The 15,352-nt window shown below is 49.7% G+C and overlaps 2 protein-coding genes across 2 annotated transcripts in view; one reads left to right on the forward strand and one right to left on the reverse strand.

The window, feature by feature from the left end:
• The window catches only part of CPS1 (carbamoyl-phosphate synthase 1), a 283,263-nt gene that overhangs the window by 79,165 nt on the left and 188,746 nt on the right, over window positions 1-15,352 (forward strand). The gene's annotated exons all lie outside the window — the stretch shown is intronic.
• The window catches only part of LANCL1 (LanC like glutathione S-transferase 1), a 33,297-nt gene that overhangs the window by 3,437 nt on the left and 14,508 nt on the right, over window positions 1-15,352 (reverse strand). The window contains exons 4-9 of the mRNA XM_075933930.1: window positions 9,629-9,836; window positions 4,343-4,478; window positions 3,767-3,913; window positions 1,462-1,644; window positions 804-980; window positions 396-468 (exon numbers count right to left, since the gene is read on the reverse strand). Of these exons, the coding sequence (XP_075790045.1) occupies window positions 396-468; window positions 804-980; window positions 1,462-1,644; window positions 3,767-3,913; window positions 4,343-4,478; window positions 9,629-9,836 (924 nt within the window). The remainder of the gene's footprint in view (window positions 1-395; window positions 469-803; window positions 981-1,461; window positions 1,645-3,766; window positions 3,914-4,342; window positions 4,479-9,628; window positions 9,837-15,352) is intronic.

Below are 15,352 nucleotides of genomic sequence, written 5' to 3' on the forward strand. Positions count from 1 at the left end.
TGGGTGACTAGATCTATGGGTTCTTTTTGTTCACTTCTTCGTTCTTCTCTGGAGGCAAACTGAAAAGGCCCTGCCCCAAATAGCAAGTACGCAGATTGCAGAGGTTGGCTGGGGAGCCAGCCTGCAATTACTGTAGCCTTAAATTGTCCCCAATGCAAAATTACCCCAGTGAGAGCTTTGTACTGTACCAGATGTGACACAGGAGGACCAACCTCCGGCCCTACCGTTGTAGCCAATATCTACGGCTGTTGACATCGCACGGGGAGGAGGTTAAAACAGTGAGTGTAAGTCTCCTGATGCTGATTTTATGGGGTCTTAATGCAATTCCTCTCACTTTACACCCGTGTGAGATCCGACTCTGGACATATTAGGGAGCAAAAGCTGGACCCCATTACCTTCAAAGAGAGAGAAGGGAGTGTCTGGAGTCCGGCACCCGTGCTGCCCATAACTCAAACACCACTCTGCAAACTGAGAAGGGAAGAACAAAGCATCCCAATGTTATAGCAGGCAGGTTGTGGATGTCAAAAATACAGACAGCATGCGCACACACACACCCCCGTCTCCAACCATACACAAGTCCACCCCACTGTTCTCGCGATCTCCATCTCAACTGCCCAGGAATCCGATGGCGCAGAATCAAACCGGCTCTAGAATGGGCATTCCGTTCCGCACTCGCCTGCCCGGTGCCTCTCCTTAGCAAAAGCTGCTACTGCAATTGTCTATGGGATAACTTTCCTAACAGGTGAGCTCCCCTAGCCAGCACCCCCTCGTTCCGGCGGCCGCGGTCCCTCAGTTTGGCTCACCTTGCAGGCCCTGTACAAGTATTTGGTGTCCTGAGTGAGGTTGTACAGCAGCAGGAAGGCATACGCGTTGCCTGCTGTCCCGTGGCACAGCCCATAACCTTTCTTCAGCAAGCCCCACTGCCAGATCACGTCTGTGCACTGCAGGGCATCGCTCAGGTACCGCTGCTCAGCAAACACCTGTGGAGGCGAGAAAGTCCACGCGCTGCAGTTCTCCCCCGGCATCCACGCTGGGCGGGGGCAGGCCCCCACCTCCGTGATGAATTCGCTCCTCGCGAGAGCGACCTCTCCTACTTCAGCAATGGCACCGTGACTTTGCCTGCTGCTGTCAATGGTTTTCTGAGTGATGCACGAGGTCGCGCCACCCTGACTTAACTCCCAACGCGCTATCGCCATTAGTCACCTGCCACAGGGTGAATGCCACGCATGGCTGGCTCCTCGAGAAACGAGAGCACCCTGCATTTGGGGTGAGACACCGGGACACGTTTGGAAACCATTCATTAAACGTCTGATTTGCATGTTGATTGGCATGGACACGGGGCCTGCCCGGCAGTGCGGGGAGATTGTTTCATTGGAATATCACACACCCTGGTGAGAGGTCTCTGAGATCAAGTGCCACGGTCAAAGCTCTCCCACCACCATTCCCTAGCACGCCCTGTACCTTATAGGCCTGTGTGAGCATGTAGACCACACCAGGTGCCCCGTGACACCAATGGACAAGCAGGTCTCTGGTGTCGTCGATACAAGGGGGGTAGTTGCCTGATGGGTACTTCATCTGGCAGACATAATCCACGCTGGGTTTGACTGTGTTATGCAGCTTCACTTGGCTCACGCCGAGGCCGGGCTGGAAGAGACAGACAAGAGAGGCTGTTAAACTGAAGTAGTATTGGGCTAGTCCCTCCCCCAATTGGCAAGGCTGTGTTTAGCAGCACCAGCAATTTACGCTTCTATGATGACAACAGAGTTTAGCGTGATGGATTACATCCGGTTTCTTCAGCTCTGCTGCACTGGCTTATACCGCTCCTCCTATACAGGGGGCCTGGGAGAGCTGTGGGAGCAGGTTGCTTAGTACCTGGTGCCTGGCCAGTCCCCAGCAAGGAGAGCATGGGGGGGGGGGGTGCTGATCCCATATTAGTCCTGAAGAACTTTGAATGTCTGCTGCACCTCAGGGCACCTCACGTCTCCACTACAAAGTTATTTTATATAACAACACCTGAAATCACTATTTTGAAATAGCGCATCCACGCTATAGGGAAGCCTCAAAATCAGTCTGAGGCAGGCTCCTCCAACGCGCTACCTCGATTTAGAGCCCCAGGACGCACTGGGGATGAATTCCTTTGAACGGCCCTGGGGAGGAGCGATTTCGAAACAGCAGCAGTGGAGCATCCACACTCGGGCTACTTCGAAACGGCAATTTCAAAACAAGCGTTATTCCTCATGAAAAGGGGGTTTATTATTTCGAAATAAGAAGCCCGTTATTTCGACGTGCTGTGTGGACGCTCGCCTGGTGATTGCGAAATAACATGCGTTACTACGCTGTAGTGTAGACGCGCCCTCGGGAAGAGCCGGGCTTTATTGCTGAAGAAACCCAGCCCTGTGGGGAGAAGCTGGGTAAGGCATAAAGCCAGGAAGTCAGCAGCAGAATGGGGCTGCCGGGTGGGAGTTTACAGACTGTTTCTGGGCCCAGGAAGGTGGGTGGGGGGGAAACCCACAATCCTGTCCCTACCAGAGAGGTTCACCCAGAGGCGGTGGGGAGAAGGAAGCCTGTAGAAGACGGAATAGCCCAGACGGTGAGGGCTGAGCCTGCGTAGCTCTTGTCTGCTGGGTGAGCCCGCTTTCCCACCCGCTAATGGGAAGCGGGAAAATGGCATGTGGACGGTTGGTCTGGTGAGACTGTGATACGCCAGAAAGAGAAGAACCCGTCGTCACCAGGCGGGGAGGGCTGACTCACAGCAAGAGAGCACCCCTGCTTCTGGAGAGTGAGCAACAGAAGGGGGCGCTCAAATGAGAAGAGCTGATCTCCCTGATCCAGCCACAAGGGGGCGCCCCCACTGGTGAGTGAACCCCATTACAGAAAGAAAAAGAAGGGGATTGGATTTTAAGAGGCAAGGAGAAGCCGATCCTGTGGTGGGGGAATTGGTTCGAAGGTGTGATTGGGATTAATGAGGTGGTATGAAGCAAAGGGAAGCGTGTAGGATGATTCCTGGATCACGCCAGACCTCCACGGCCCCCTCGTCGGCTGCAGGGCCAGCCCGAGGTGAAGGTCTCCGTTCTCATGTGTACACAGACCATGCCAATAGGTGCCAGGGTACAGAAAAGTTTAAAACTAAGGGAGCAGTTTCACCACTGCCCTCACGGAGAGCAGGAACAGATCCTCTATGTCCTCCTCTAATTGCACTGCAATGGATAAAAACTATAGTGCCAGTTCTCTCTCTACTTGGCAGCTCTGAGCCCCTTGGAAGGAGTATTTTGTGCTAAGCATCAAATCTCCCAAATTGACAGCTTGCAGATTGAAGTGCTGTACCTATGCTGCAAAGCCACCAGTGCTAAAGAAGTGCATAGTCAGATCTTCTCTGTGCCTTCTCTGTACGTGTTTGGTGCACCATGCTTGGCCGCTCTTTTCTCTATCCCGGGTATTCAGCCTGTGACTTCATTGTACAGGGAGCCAAGATGCCAAACTCAGGCTCTCTGCATCGCCATGATTTTCTAGGTACTTAAAAATCCGGCACGATGACACTTAAGTTTCTTTATGAATCTAACCCTGCGTGACTGGCCACCTCAGAGTGTGGTAACACCTCAGAAACAGAGTCTGGAGCGGTTATGAAATAGGCTTCAAACCAAATAAAAGAGCATCTGATGGACAACTGACCAGGATTGACACCAGTGTGACATCACTACTAGCCAATCAGAAAGCTCCCCATGTTCTAATTGGAGGGCATTAGAAGTGGGAAGACCTTTTCTCTCACCTGCATAAGATAGTAATAAATTCCTGCCAACCCATGTGCCGCCCCTACGTAATACTCCTGGTACCACTCATACATCAACGGGCTCTTGTTTGCGAAGTTCCTCCTTTTGGCCAGGCTTTCCCCGGACGCCACGACCGCATCACAGACCTGCAGGAGGAAAGCAGAGGCGAGTGATGACCCCTCGGAGGTACACTATCTCTCCCCTCCAGTCTGGCAGGCAGGACCCAGCCCAGCAAGTACCAGTTACGCGGCGCATGGAAATCCTAGCTTGTGGATGGGGAAGAGGAACGGGGTCATCGCCGGTTCTGGGCACGGGATCCTGGCGCCTTAGGAAGCACATTTGACACAACATCCCTTTGGAAGAACAAGGCCTGCAGCAACAGAGGAGGTTGCGTGCTGTGGCCTTCACCGTGTCAAATCATATTTTCACATGTCAGGTTTGCCTAGACTGGCATCTGTTTTCACCCTTCCAAGTGTGTGCGAGGTGGGAAGCGACAGAACACAGGACCAACGTGTAGGATGTGGGGGGGCTAATTCAGCCTGCAGCGGAGAGCAAACCGAGAGACGGCAGCATACCTCTTGAATATAGTTTTGAGGGATTTTTTCCTCTCCGAAATGCTTGTTCACAAAGAGCAGCGCATAGAGGTATCCCATGCGCCCATAGAGCATTTCATCCGACGCCTGTGGGTCAAGTTTATGCAGCTGAAGCAAGCTGGAAAGAAAGAGGAAATAGGTTGGCAGGGACGAGCGACACCAAAACACCCCCAAACTGTAACTACAGGTGACGGCTGCTAGACCGGGACCCAGGAGATCTGAGTTCGGTTCCCAGTTCCACCAAAGGCTCACTCTGTGTAACCTTAGGCAGGTCCCTGAATCTCTCTGTGCCTCCGTTCTCAGCTGGAAAATGGACATAATCCTTCATCTTCTCTATTTAGACATTCAGCCCTCCAGGGCAGGAACGGTCTGTCATGTATTTGTAGAGCAATGGGTCAGCAGGGGTGTTACGGGAAAGCAGACAATCTCGAGTCCAGCCCAACTTGGTAACTGCTTAGGTACAGCTGGATGATCCTTTTAAGCAAGGAAAACGCCTTCATTCCCAGCTGTCCTATCACATGCCCTAGCAGTACCTACAGAAATTTAGCTTCTGTGCCAGGAGGCACTTCCCGAAGCGATCAGCAGCAGTTTAACTCTGCTTCCGCAGAAGCCAAAGGGAAGGGTCCCCATCCGCTCCGAGTGGGAGCAGAAAGAAGCCGACGTTGACCATTTTGTAAGATTCCAGCCCTTCTGCTGAGAAGCCTCGACTGTGAAAACCCAGCAGCGCTCTCGCCCTGTTCCAAACCCACTGGGCCATCCCCTGAGTGAGGAGAGAGGGCAAGGAGGCTGGGAGAGGAAAATGTGAATCACGTAGGCAACAGTGCACGGTGGAGGGGGGACGGGTGGTTTGGAAATAACTAGCCGCCATGGGGCACAGGAGAGAGAGCCAGTTTCTCTTCATCTGTGCGAGTTAATGAATTACAAATCACAGGGCCAGTCCAAGAGCAAACACCACAGGTTCCTGTAGCGCTGGGCAACTCTTAACTCAGGTGCATTAAGTCGGAGGCACATAGGGAAGCGGTCTTATTTCCTTCTCCCGGATCAGTGGCCTGGAAAACCCTGTCCCTCTCAAAACAACAGCATGGGTGCTGCATTTCCTGCAGGCTGCTCCTTTCAGGGCCTCGTGCTGCCTCTGACAGGCACAAGGCCCAGGCACGCCCTCCCTGAGGAAGCACTGGTGCGGGCTCCCCTGTCCCAGGCCCGCGAGGAAAAAGCCAGAGTATCAAGTCAGCGCGTGCTCTTGAGCAGCGCCTTGTGTTTTTTAAAAGGAAGCAGCAGCCAGTTGTCCAGAGTCCCCTGGGCACTGGCTCCCTGCAGCAACGAATCTCTGCGTGGTGCTGAATTCAAGGCAACTAGAGCTACTTAGAGAGCTGTGGGGAAGGAGGCTCGAGGCAGGCTGGGTTCAGTTCCTCACGCCAGGCAGCTGCCGAGTGCTGCACTCCTCCCTGCAGGCTGTGTCTCCCCCTGTCTCCCACGCATGGAGCCTGTCTCCCCCCACGCTCCCCAGAATCAGGCAGTGGCGGCCGATCTCCTTTCCCCATGCTGCTGCCCTCAACCCCCTGGTGAACTATTTCCAGGGCTCCTGGCTGCTGCGGGGCGGGAAGCTGTAGTAGGGGTGGGAGACTTATGGCAGGTACAGAGGAAGTGAGGAGGGGGAAGGCTGGGGTTGGATGCAGTGCCCGGAGCAATGCCAGAGTGCCTGTCACTAGAGGGGTGAGGGGGTGGGTAGTTTTTTGGGGGGGAGGAGAGTCTGGATCTCCAAGAACTGGTGTTTGTACAGCTCCTGCCAGCCGCCTGTAGAGCAGCCCCTGTCAGCGTTTGGAGGGGGTGGGGGGGAAGCCTGTAGAGCAGCCCCTGTCAGCGTTTGGAGGGGGTGGGGGGGAAGCCTGTAGAGCAGCCCCTGTCAGCGTTTGGAGGGGGTGGGGGGGAAGCCTGTAGAGCAACCCGTCAGTGTTTGGAGGGGGGCGGGAAGCCTGTAGAGCAGCCCCTGTCAGCGTTTGGAGTGGGGCGGGAAGCCTGTAGAGCAGCCCGTCAGCGTTTGGAGTGGGGCGGGAAGCCTGTAGAGCAGCCCGTCAGTGTTTGGAGGGGGTGGGGGGGAAGCCTGTAGAGCATCCCCTGTCAGTGTGTGGGGGACCAAACCGCAGGGTAACCATGGTAACCAAAGGGGCAATATGTTGGGGCTGCCATTTTCCAGCCGGGGGATGGTAACAGAGGTTCCTGCTGCTTAGCTACCACAGCTACTAAACCAACCCATCCGCTCAACTGCTGAAAAGTACCAGGCTCTGGAAGAAGGGAAAACATGGCGACTCTGTGCCAGTGACTTGAGAAGCAAACACCCGATCGGGATGAGTAGGATGACTGGTGGAAAATCTGCTGCCTTGAAGTGTTACCATCTCTCGGGGAGAAAACACACTTTTGGGCCATGAACTCATTTAGGCAAGTGCTAGTAGGCCTTCCCACCCCACCCCAAGAGAAGCATGTGCATCTTCTGCTGCAGAGAAAACTCTGGTGAGCGGCTCTCTTCAATCTTTGTAGAGATAAAATGCACTTGAAAGCTCAGGGAACCAAAGAGAAACAGGCATAGCGAGTGCTACTCTTCTCCGCAGGAGAAACTAAGAGCTCTCCTCTCCAGAGCTCAGCAAATTCTTGGGAGCTCAGTACTAAATTCAACCCACATTCTGTGTTTCCAGGAATGGAAATATTTCTTGTAGAAAGCGGCTCTCTCTGTTTAAAAAGTATTATGGCCTGCTCTGGACAATGGGGGCAGGCAGTAGGAACTGATCTAACCAAATTGTTTTCCATTTTCTTTCTCGGCTTGCCTTTCGGAAGTAACCCATTTCCAGGGCCCCCTCCTCCAGACGCCATTAGATGGCAGTGCAGAATTAATCTGAATTCCTGCTCGGCCACAAAACTGATGCAGTCTGCAGAAGGGACCCAGCAAAGGACAGTTACAATAAAGAAACATGATTTGGGATCGGTTACGATTTGGGGTTTAATCCGCTCCACAATTGCACACCTCACTTTAAAAGAATGGGGCCCAGATGTCCTTTTTGTAGGCAAATATATCTGCATCGCCAATCTGATGCAATGTTGACCAATGAAGTATTGTTAAGATCACATGTAGATATTTCCAGAATAAAGAAGGGACTTTTGTCTCTGCAGTTCTGAAGACAAGGACCTGGGGATTACAGTGGATGAGAAGCTGGATATGAGTTAACAGGGAGTCCTTGTAGCCAAGAAGGTTAATGGCACATTGGGCTGAATTAGGAGGAGCGTTGCCAGCAGATCTAGGGAGTGATTGTTCCCCTTTATTCAGCACTGGTGGGGCCACATCTGGAGTATTGCATCCAATCCTGCCCCTCCCCCCCCACTACGGCAAGGATGTGGACACATTGCAGAGAGTCCAGTGGAGGGCAACCAAAATGATGAGGGGGCTGGAGCACATGACCTATGAGGAGCAGCTGAGGGATTTGGGTTTGTTTCATCTGCAGAAGAGAAGAGTTGGGGGGGGGGAGGGAGGATTTGACAGCAGCCTTACCTACATGAAGGGGGGTTCCAAAGAGGCAGGAGAGAGGCTGTTCTCAGTGGTGACAGATGGCAGAACAAAGAGCAATGGTCTCAAGTTGCAGTGTGTGTGTGTGGGGGGGGGGGGGTGGGGGGGTCTAGGTTGGATATTAGGAAAAACTATTTCCCTAGGATGGTGGGGAAGCACTGGGACGGGTTCCCTAGGGAGGGGGTGGAATCTCCATCCCTAGAGGTTTTTAAGTCCTGGCTTGACAAAGCCCTGGCTGGGATGATGTAATTGGGGTTGGTCCTGCTTTGGGCAGGGGGTTGGACTCAGTGTCCACCCGAGGTCTCTGCCAAGCCTAGAATTCTATGGTTCTTTAGACTGGTACAAGCTGCGTATTTCATGAGCATTCAACTCACACTGAAAAAAGAAGACAATCACAATCTTAATTAAAATTAACGGGAAACAGATTTCCAAATCCTTTAGGCAATTCTAAACTTCTCCCCACTTCCTTTTTGAACAATTGTGCTGTTTGACACTCCTAGGGTGTGTCTAGACTACATGCCTCCTTCGACGGAGGCATGTAGATTAGCCAGATCGGAAGAGGGAAATGAAGCCGCGATTAAAATAATTGCGGCTTCATTTAAATTTAAATGGCTGCCCCGATCTGCCGATCAGCTGTTTGTCGGCAGATCGGGGGAGTCTGGACGCGATGCCCCGACAAAGAAGCCTTTCTTCATCGACACAGGTAAGCCTGGTTTCACGAGGCTTACCTGTGTCGATGAAGAAAGGCTTCTTTGTCGGGGCATCGCGTCCAGACTCCCCCGATCTGCCGACAAACAGCTGATCGGCAGATCGGGGCAGCTATTTAAATTTAAATGAAGCCGCGATTATTTTAATCGCGGCTTCATTTCCCTCTTCCGATCTGGCTAATCTACATGCCTCCGTCGAAGGAGGCATGTAGTCTAGACACACCCCTAGTGAGGCTATTCAGTGTATATTTCTGCAGCTGCTAAGATCTGGTAGATTTGTTTACTGGCCAGCTTCCCCCAGTTTTCTTTCATAATTTTGGGACTCCTTATATCATATACCCTTGAAACCTTGCAATTGAATTGCGCCTCTGCTAAGTGTTTTCCCTCTTTTGCATGCTAACCCTATTCAGGTAGTGTAGAGTGGTTTGTGTTTAAAAATATAACAATAATAAAAACACATTTAAAAACACATAAGATCAAATGAAAAAGCTGAAACCATAATCTTAACTTTAACAAAATGTACCTTCAACTGTAGCATGGAGTTGATTAGAATTACCAAAAAATCTGTCCCTTCTCTCCTCACCCCAAATAATGGGGAAACATATTTCCAAGATTTTTTTCCATTTTCAACCAACTATAGAACTTACAAAGTTTTTAAAAATCAATTGCTTTTAAGATTTTGAAAAATGGAAACATTTAGAACAAACCAACTAACAACGTGCAGTTCCCCCATCTCTAGTGCGGTGGCAAATTCCTACCCACTGACAGTACAGCCATTGTACCCATTATCCAGAAAAGCAGGTGATAACTAGGGGGCCAGTGAGATCCTTACTGACAACCATTTCTTTAGGCTGAGAAGACTGTGGCGTGCTTTTTGTCCGGCTAGTTAATCCTCTCCTTCATACGGAGCACTACAGCAGAATATAACAGGGCCGAGAGAGATGGTTATGTGTCCAAAAACAACCACATTAGGAACAGGTGGACAAAACCCAAACCCTGAAACGTTACCGAGTGATGCAGGATTCCGACTGTGTCTTGTCCTGTACTTTGTGGTACACTACGGCAGCCACTGCCAACGGCCCAGCATCCCCACACAAGAAGGTGATGGAGCGCCTTGTCAGACAACTCAAGCTCTTCTTCGCATAGGCCTCTGCCACCTGGAGGTAGGAAGGCTCTCCATACACATCATATAGGTGCAAGTAAAGCAAAGCAATGCCTGCAAAGAAAGAAATGGGGTAAGCCCAGGGGACGGATCAGCTGTTCTATTGGCCTCCCCTGGCATGATTTACTTTTGTTGCTCAAACACATGAAAACCTGGCTGCTTATGGCGGAGACAAAAACATTCAACAGATTTATTGACCAGCTTATCTCCACTGGGACATTAATATCTTCCTGTGTCTCGTGCAGTTTGGCCACTGGTTGAGTTTGGGCACGTCTCTTCACCGCTGGGTCTCTGTTTCCTCATCTGTAAATTGGCAATAATCGTGAATTGTACCAAGTAACTTCGTAACATTCTTTTAGACCAGCAGCTCTCATGCGGGAGTCTAGAACCCCCACAAGGCGGTGAGCAGGTTTCAGAAGGGCTCACTAGACACATTATGGCCCAGAGCAGAAAGCCAAAACCCCACCATGCAGGGTTGCACCCGCAGATGAGGCCAAAGCCATGGGCAACTTAGCTTTGTAGTGTAGGTTGGGCATTAGGAAAAACGTCCTAACGGTCAGGGTGGTTAAACACCAGAATAAATTGCCTAGGGAAGTTGTGGAATGGAGTTGTCAATGGAGATATTTCAGAGCAGGTTGGATAGACATCTATCAAGGATGGTCTGATCAGTGTTTCTTAAACTGTGTTCTGCGAGGCAGTCGGAGGTATGCCGCAGAGAACAACAGAGTTCAAAATGGCTGCCCTTAAAGGGGCAGGTGACTTTTTTTGGGGGGGGGAGGAGGGGGCTCAACAAAAAAACCCTTGGTGTTCCTCACAAAAAAAAAACTGTTTGGTGTTCCTCGGTCTTCAAAAGTTTAAGAAACACTGGTCTAGATGGTGCTTGGTCCTTCCATGAGGGCAGGGGGCTGGACTTGATGACCTCTCGAGGTCCCTTCCAGTTCTAGTGTTCTATGATTCCTTGCCCTCTAGGGCCTGGGGCCTGAATAATTATCCTGCTTTCCCTTTATATGAAGCAAAACAGTTTTTGTGGCACAGCTGGGCTGTGGAGATTTTATAGTACGTTGGGGGGGGGGGGGCAGACTGAAAAAGGTTGAAAACCGCTGGTTTAGATCTACCACTGAGAAGCCCTATATAAAAGGGATTATTATAATGTATTTGATTAAACAGACAGTCCCCCTCTCCTCCCGCCAAATAGCAACAACAAACAAACAAGCATTGGTGGGAGGCAAGAAAACATTTGCAGTAGAGCAGCTGTTCTCACCCTCAACCGCCCTGGGACACCCCTTTCCATAGCAGGGTGCTTCTCCTCTGTCTGGGACCTCCCTGCCATCAAGCAATATGGGGATGTCGGGGTGCTGGCAACTGCCTAACCTCTCTTGGTGACCCCTAAATTGGAGAAGCCGTGGGCTAAACTGGGCCTTTATAGAGGAGGGAGAGATGGAGAACGGATTTTATTTCTCTCTGCACAGAGAATCGGCTCTTTTCAGGAAACAATATTGTACACAAAGAGAGAATTCCTTCACACACACGCACCACCCGCTAGTTCTGAGTGCAGCCCTTGTCTGAAAAGACAAAGCTATTCAAGGGCCAGGAAAATGCATTCTTCTGCCCCCGCCTCTTCCAGACAGCTGCTGCTAAAAGGCTAGGGCACAGGTTTTGCCCGGAGCCTTGTTCTGCCAGTCGCTCATCTTGCGCTTGAAGCCTGTTCTACATAACCGAGGAGTCATCAGCTTGTTCTTATTAGGATACATCTAGCAAGGAGGTTCTATTTGGAAGTCACCCTCAAAAGACTTGGTGGGCGCAGGGCATCCTCGAGGAATATGTATCACAGAAGCTAGTGGCCTGCATCACTTCCAGAAAAATCTCTCTGTGCCCTTTACAGTATGCTTTCCATCTCATTAACCATTTCTAAGACACAGGTCCTGTGCTTAAGCCTAAATTAATAGAGCCCATCTCGGCAGATTTCAATGCTGTTAAAAAAAAAAAAAAGCAGCCTGAAAAATTACTTTCCACTGTATTGGGAACAATTTTAAATTTAGATCATTTTCTCATTTTGCATGGGTAATCTCCAAAGCTTCATGCTACAGACAGTTCAATTTCACATGTATATTAAGGGCAAATTTCCATTTCCTGCCAAAGTTAATAACGTTGTCCTCTCTCTAAACAGCTCGGTGTTCGTATTTCCACAGAGAACTCAGATGGGCAATACATCATTCAAATTTGTGAGGGCATGGACACCAAGCTCTTTTAAAAGGGGAATATTCACATACGAGGTAGCAAACCTGTTTCTCCGTGACCATTTAGTACCTAGCATCAGCTTAATAGGCCGAACAGCACTTTGCACAGCTCATGCTATGGAGTTTCCAGTTTTAATATTCACTTTATAAGCAACTGCTATGTGAACAAACTTAGCTGTTTGTATAACTACCACGGCAGGAGTAATGCTAAAGTTGAAGAATGGAAAAATAAAAAGAACCACGTGAGTTTTTCTCCCAACTCCTTCTTCCCCATTGCTCCCCAAATCTCTTTAGCACCTCCCTCCCACGCATTCTGAACAATGGAAAATTGTTTTAAACTGGATTCTTTTGGAGAAAGCTGCAAAAGCATCAAACGCGGGTAGATTTGCGAGGTTTTGCATAATTGGAAATGACGCCACCACTTTCCAGGCGGTACATTTTCTCTATCCCAAAAGATTTTAAAATCTAGTCTACAAATGATTTCCCTAGAACAACACCCAGCATGAGCAGGTGACCTGAAGCAAGTATATTTTGACAGGGATAGGGTTACACCCATGACAGACTAAATATATACGAGCATCAAATGTGCATTGACCCATGATTAAGATCTGTTCAATGTGCATTTGAAGCAGCATAGCTGGAAGGCGGAGTATGGGGTTGGGAATCAGGCAGTCCTATGATAATCTCAGCATTGCCACACACACTCAGCATGGTTTTGGGCAAGTCACTGGGCCTCCCTGCGTCTGTCTGCAAAATAAGGGGAAATACCTCACCTCCCAAATTTGCAAGGCAGGCTGGAGATGAGCTAGAGAACATTTGCAATATTCTTCAAATGTGTCAGGTGCCAGACAAGAGTTAATGCTCACATAATGAGGGAAAGGGGGGATCAAACCCCCCAGCTTTGCATCGCTGGAGACCTGGCTTCAGTTGAATTGCTTCAGACATACGTGGCTGCCTCACTCCAACTCCCATTTGTGCCCATCTGAACTACTACACAGCTGGCCTGCCACAGCAGAGCTCTGTGAGATTTCTTCTAGACAGGCGTGATGGTGATCAGGGTAGTATCTGAAGTGGAGCATCTTCCTGGTGGGCAGTAAACAACATGGCTCACAGAGACCATGCGGGGTTGGTTTTTTCTCTAAAGATTCCCACAGGGGCACCAGTGTGTGTGCAGTGGAGTGTTCTAGTTGGTAGAATTTTGTTTTGGGAGGCTGTGTTGGAACAGACGGGCATCTATACAGTGAGATCCAAAGGGCAACAAACATGATTAGGGGTTTGGAATGGGTCCCGTATGAAGAGAGATTAAAAAGACTGGGACTTTTCAGCTTAGAAAAGAGGAGACTAAGGGGGGATAGGACAGAGGTCTATAAAATCATGATTGGCATGGAAAAAGCGAATAAGGAAAAGTTATTTACTTATTCCCACAATAAAAGAAGTAGGGGTCACCCAATTAAATTAATGGGCAGCAGGTTTAAAACAAATAAAAGAAAGCTTTTTTTCACTCAACGGACAGTCAATCTGTGGAACTCCTTGCCAGAGGATGTGGTGAGGGGTAGGACTTTAACAGGGTTCAAAAAAGAGCTAGATAGATTCATGGAGGTTAGGTCCATCAATGGCTATTGGCCAGGCTGGGTAGGAATGGTGTCCCTAGCCTCTGTTTCTCTGGAGGTGGGTGACAAGGGAGGGATCACGTGATGATTACTTGTTGTAATCCCTCCCTCTGGGGCATCTGGTATTGGCCACTGTTGGCAGACAGGATACTGGGCTAGATGGACCTTTGGTCTGACCCAGTATGGCTGTTCTTATGTTCTTGTTCTTGCAGCAACTGCTCTAGCCATTAATAGCAGCAAGTAACAGTGGAGTTGTGAAATGTTTTAGTTTGCTTACCACCTCGTCGCAGTTTAGGTATGTCTGGTTGGATCTTCCCAAAAGATTATTGTGCGCACGCCCCCACACATGAAGCTGAGACATTACTTTAGCAATACGCTGAGTTCAGGGCTTGTGAATGGTGCTGGATTGTTACCTGCAGGCCACTGTGATAGACTACATAGGGACAGCACAACCAGCAGCAATGCAAACTTCCCCAACTTGAGCCATGCCGCCTCTGAACAGAAGGGATCTATGGCCAGGGAACAGCATACTGTCAATATCAACTCAATCTTGATCTCCTTGTGCAGAGAGCTGCTAAGGACACCAATTAGACAGTAATTTCCAGCATGCAAACTCCAGTCCACTAACTGAACTGCAGTAAGCTTACGTAACAAAGGTTATGACACCGCCATGACATGAGGGAATTTTTTTGGTGATTAACTTGGATCAGATTTAAACTTGTGATCTGGAGGAAGAAAAGGCTTCACACTCCTTCCATCAGCCCTGAAAAGCAAACCATCCAGTGCCCTCAAGGCAGGAAGTTATAAATGGGGGGAAATCCACTTAGTGGCACCTAGTAGAAAATACAAAGTTGTTTTAATTGAACTAAGGCTGGGGGATCGTGCACTGGGCATACAGAGGATGCTGCTATGCTCCCAAGATCACAAGCATTTGTAATGTTCTTTAACATCCAGTACCAAAATGTACAGAACCATTTCACTGAATCTGAGGGTAGGTAGAGACGTCAGGAGGTCATCGAGTCCAACCCCCCTGCTCAATGCAAGACTAAATCAACCCTGCCGGAGCTTTGTCAAGCCAGGACTTAAAAACCGCTAGGGATGGAGATTCCACCTCCTCCCTAGGGAACCCATCCCAGTGCTTCACTGCCCACCTAGTGAAATAGTTTTTCCTAATATCCAACCTAGACCTCCCGCACTGCAATTTGAGTCCATTGCTCCTTATTCTGTCACTACTAAAAACAGCCTCTCTCCATCCTCTTTGGAACCCACCCCTTCAGGAAGTTGAAGGCTGCTATCAAATCCCCCCTCACTCTTCTCTTCCGCAGACTAAATAAACCCAAATCCCTCAGTCTCCCCTCATAATTTTTGCTGCCCTCTGCTGGACTCTCCAGTGCATCCACATCCTTTCTGTAATGGGGGCCCCCAGAATTGGACACTATACTCCAAATATGGGCCTCAGCAGCGCCACTCGACTGATAAAATGAGGGGCATAGAGGGGAATAATCACTTCCTTTGGTCTGCTAGCAATGCTCCTACTAATACAAATTCACATGCATCATATGCAAGTAAACTTCAGAGTAAAAGGCCACTATCAATTTGAATTTTAAATAGCGTGGTCCAGTGGTTAGGGAGCTGGATTCAATTCCTGGCTCTCCCATGGGGCTGCTGGGTGACCTCTGGCAAGTCACTTCATTTAGCCATGCCTCAGTTTCCCCCATCTGTA

Source organism: Pelodiscus sinensis, chromosome 7 (assembly GCF_049634645.1).
Source record: "Pelodiscus sinensis isolate JC-2024 chromosome 7, ASM4963464v1, whole genome shotgun sequence".
Classification (NCBI taxonomy): Eukaryota; Metazoa; Chordata; order Testudines; family Trionychidae; genus Pelodiscus; species Pelodiscus sinensis.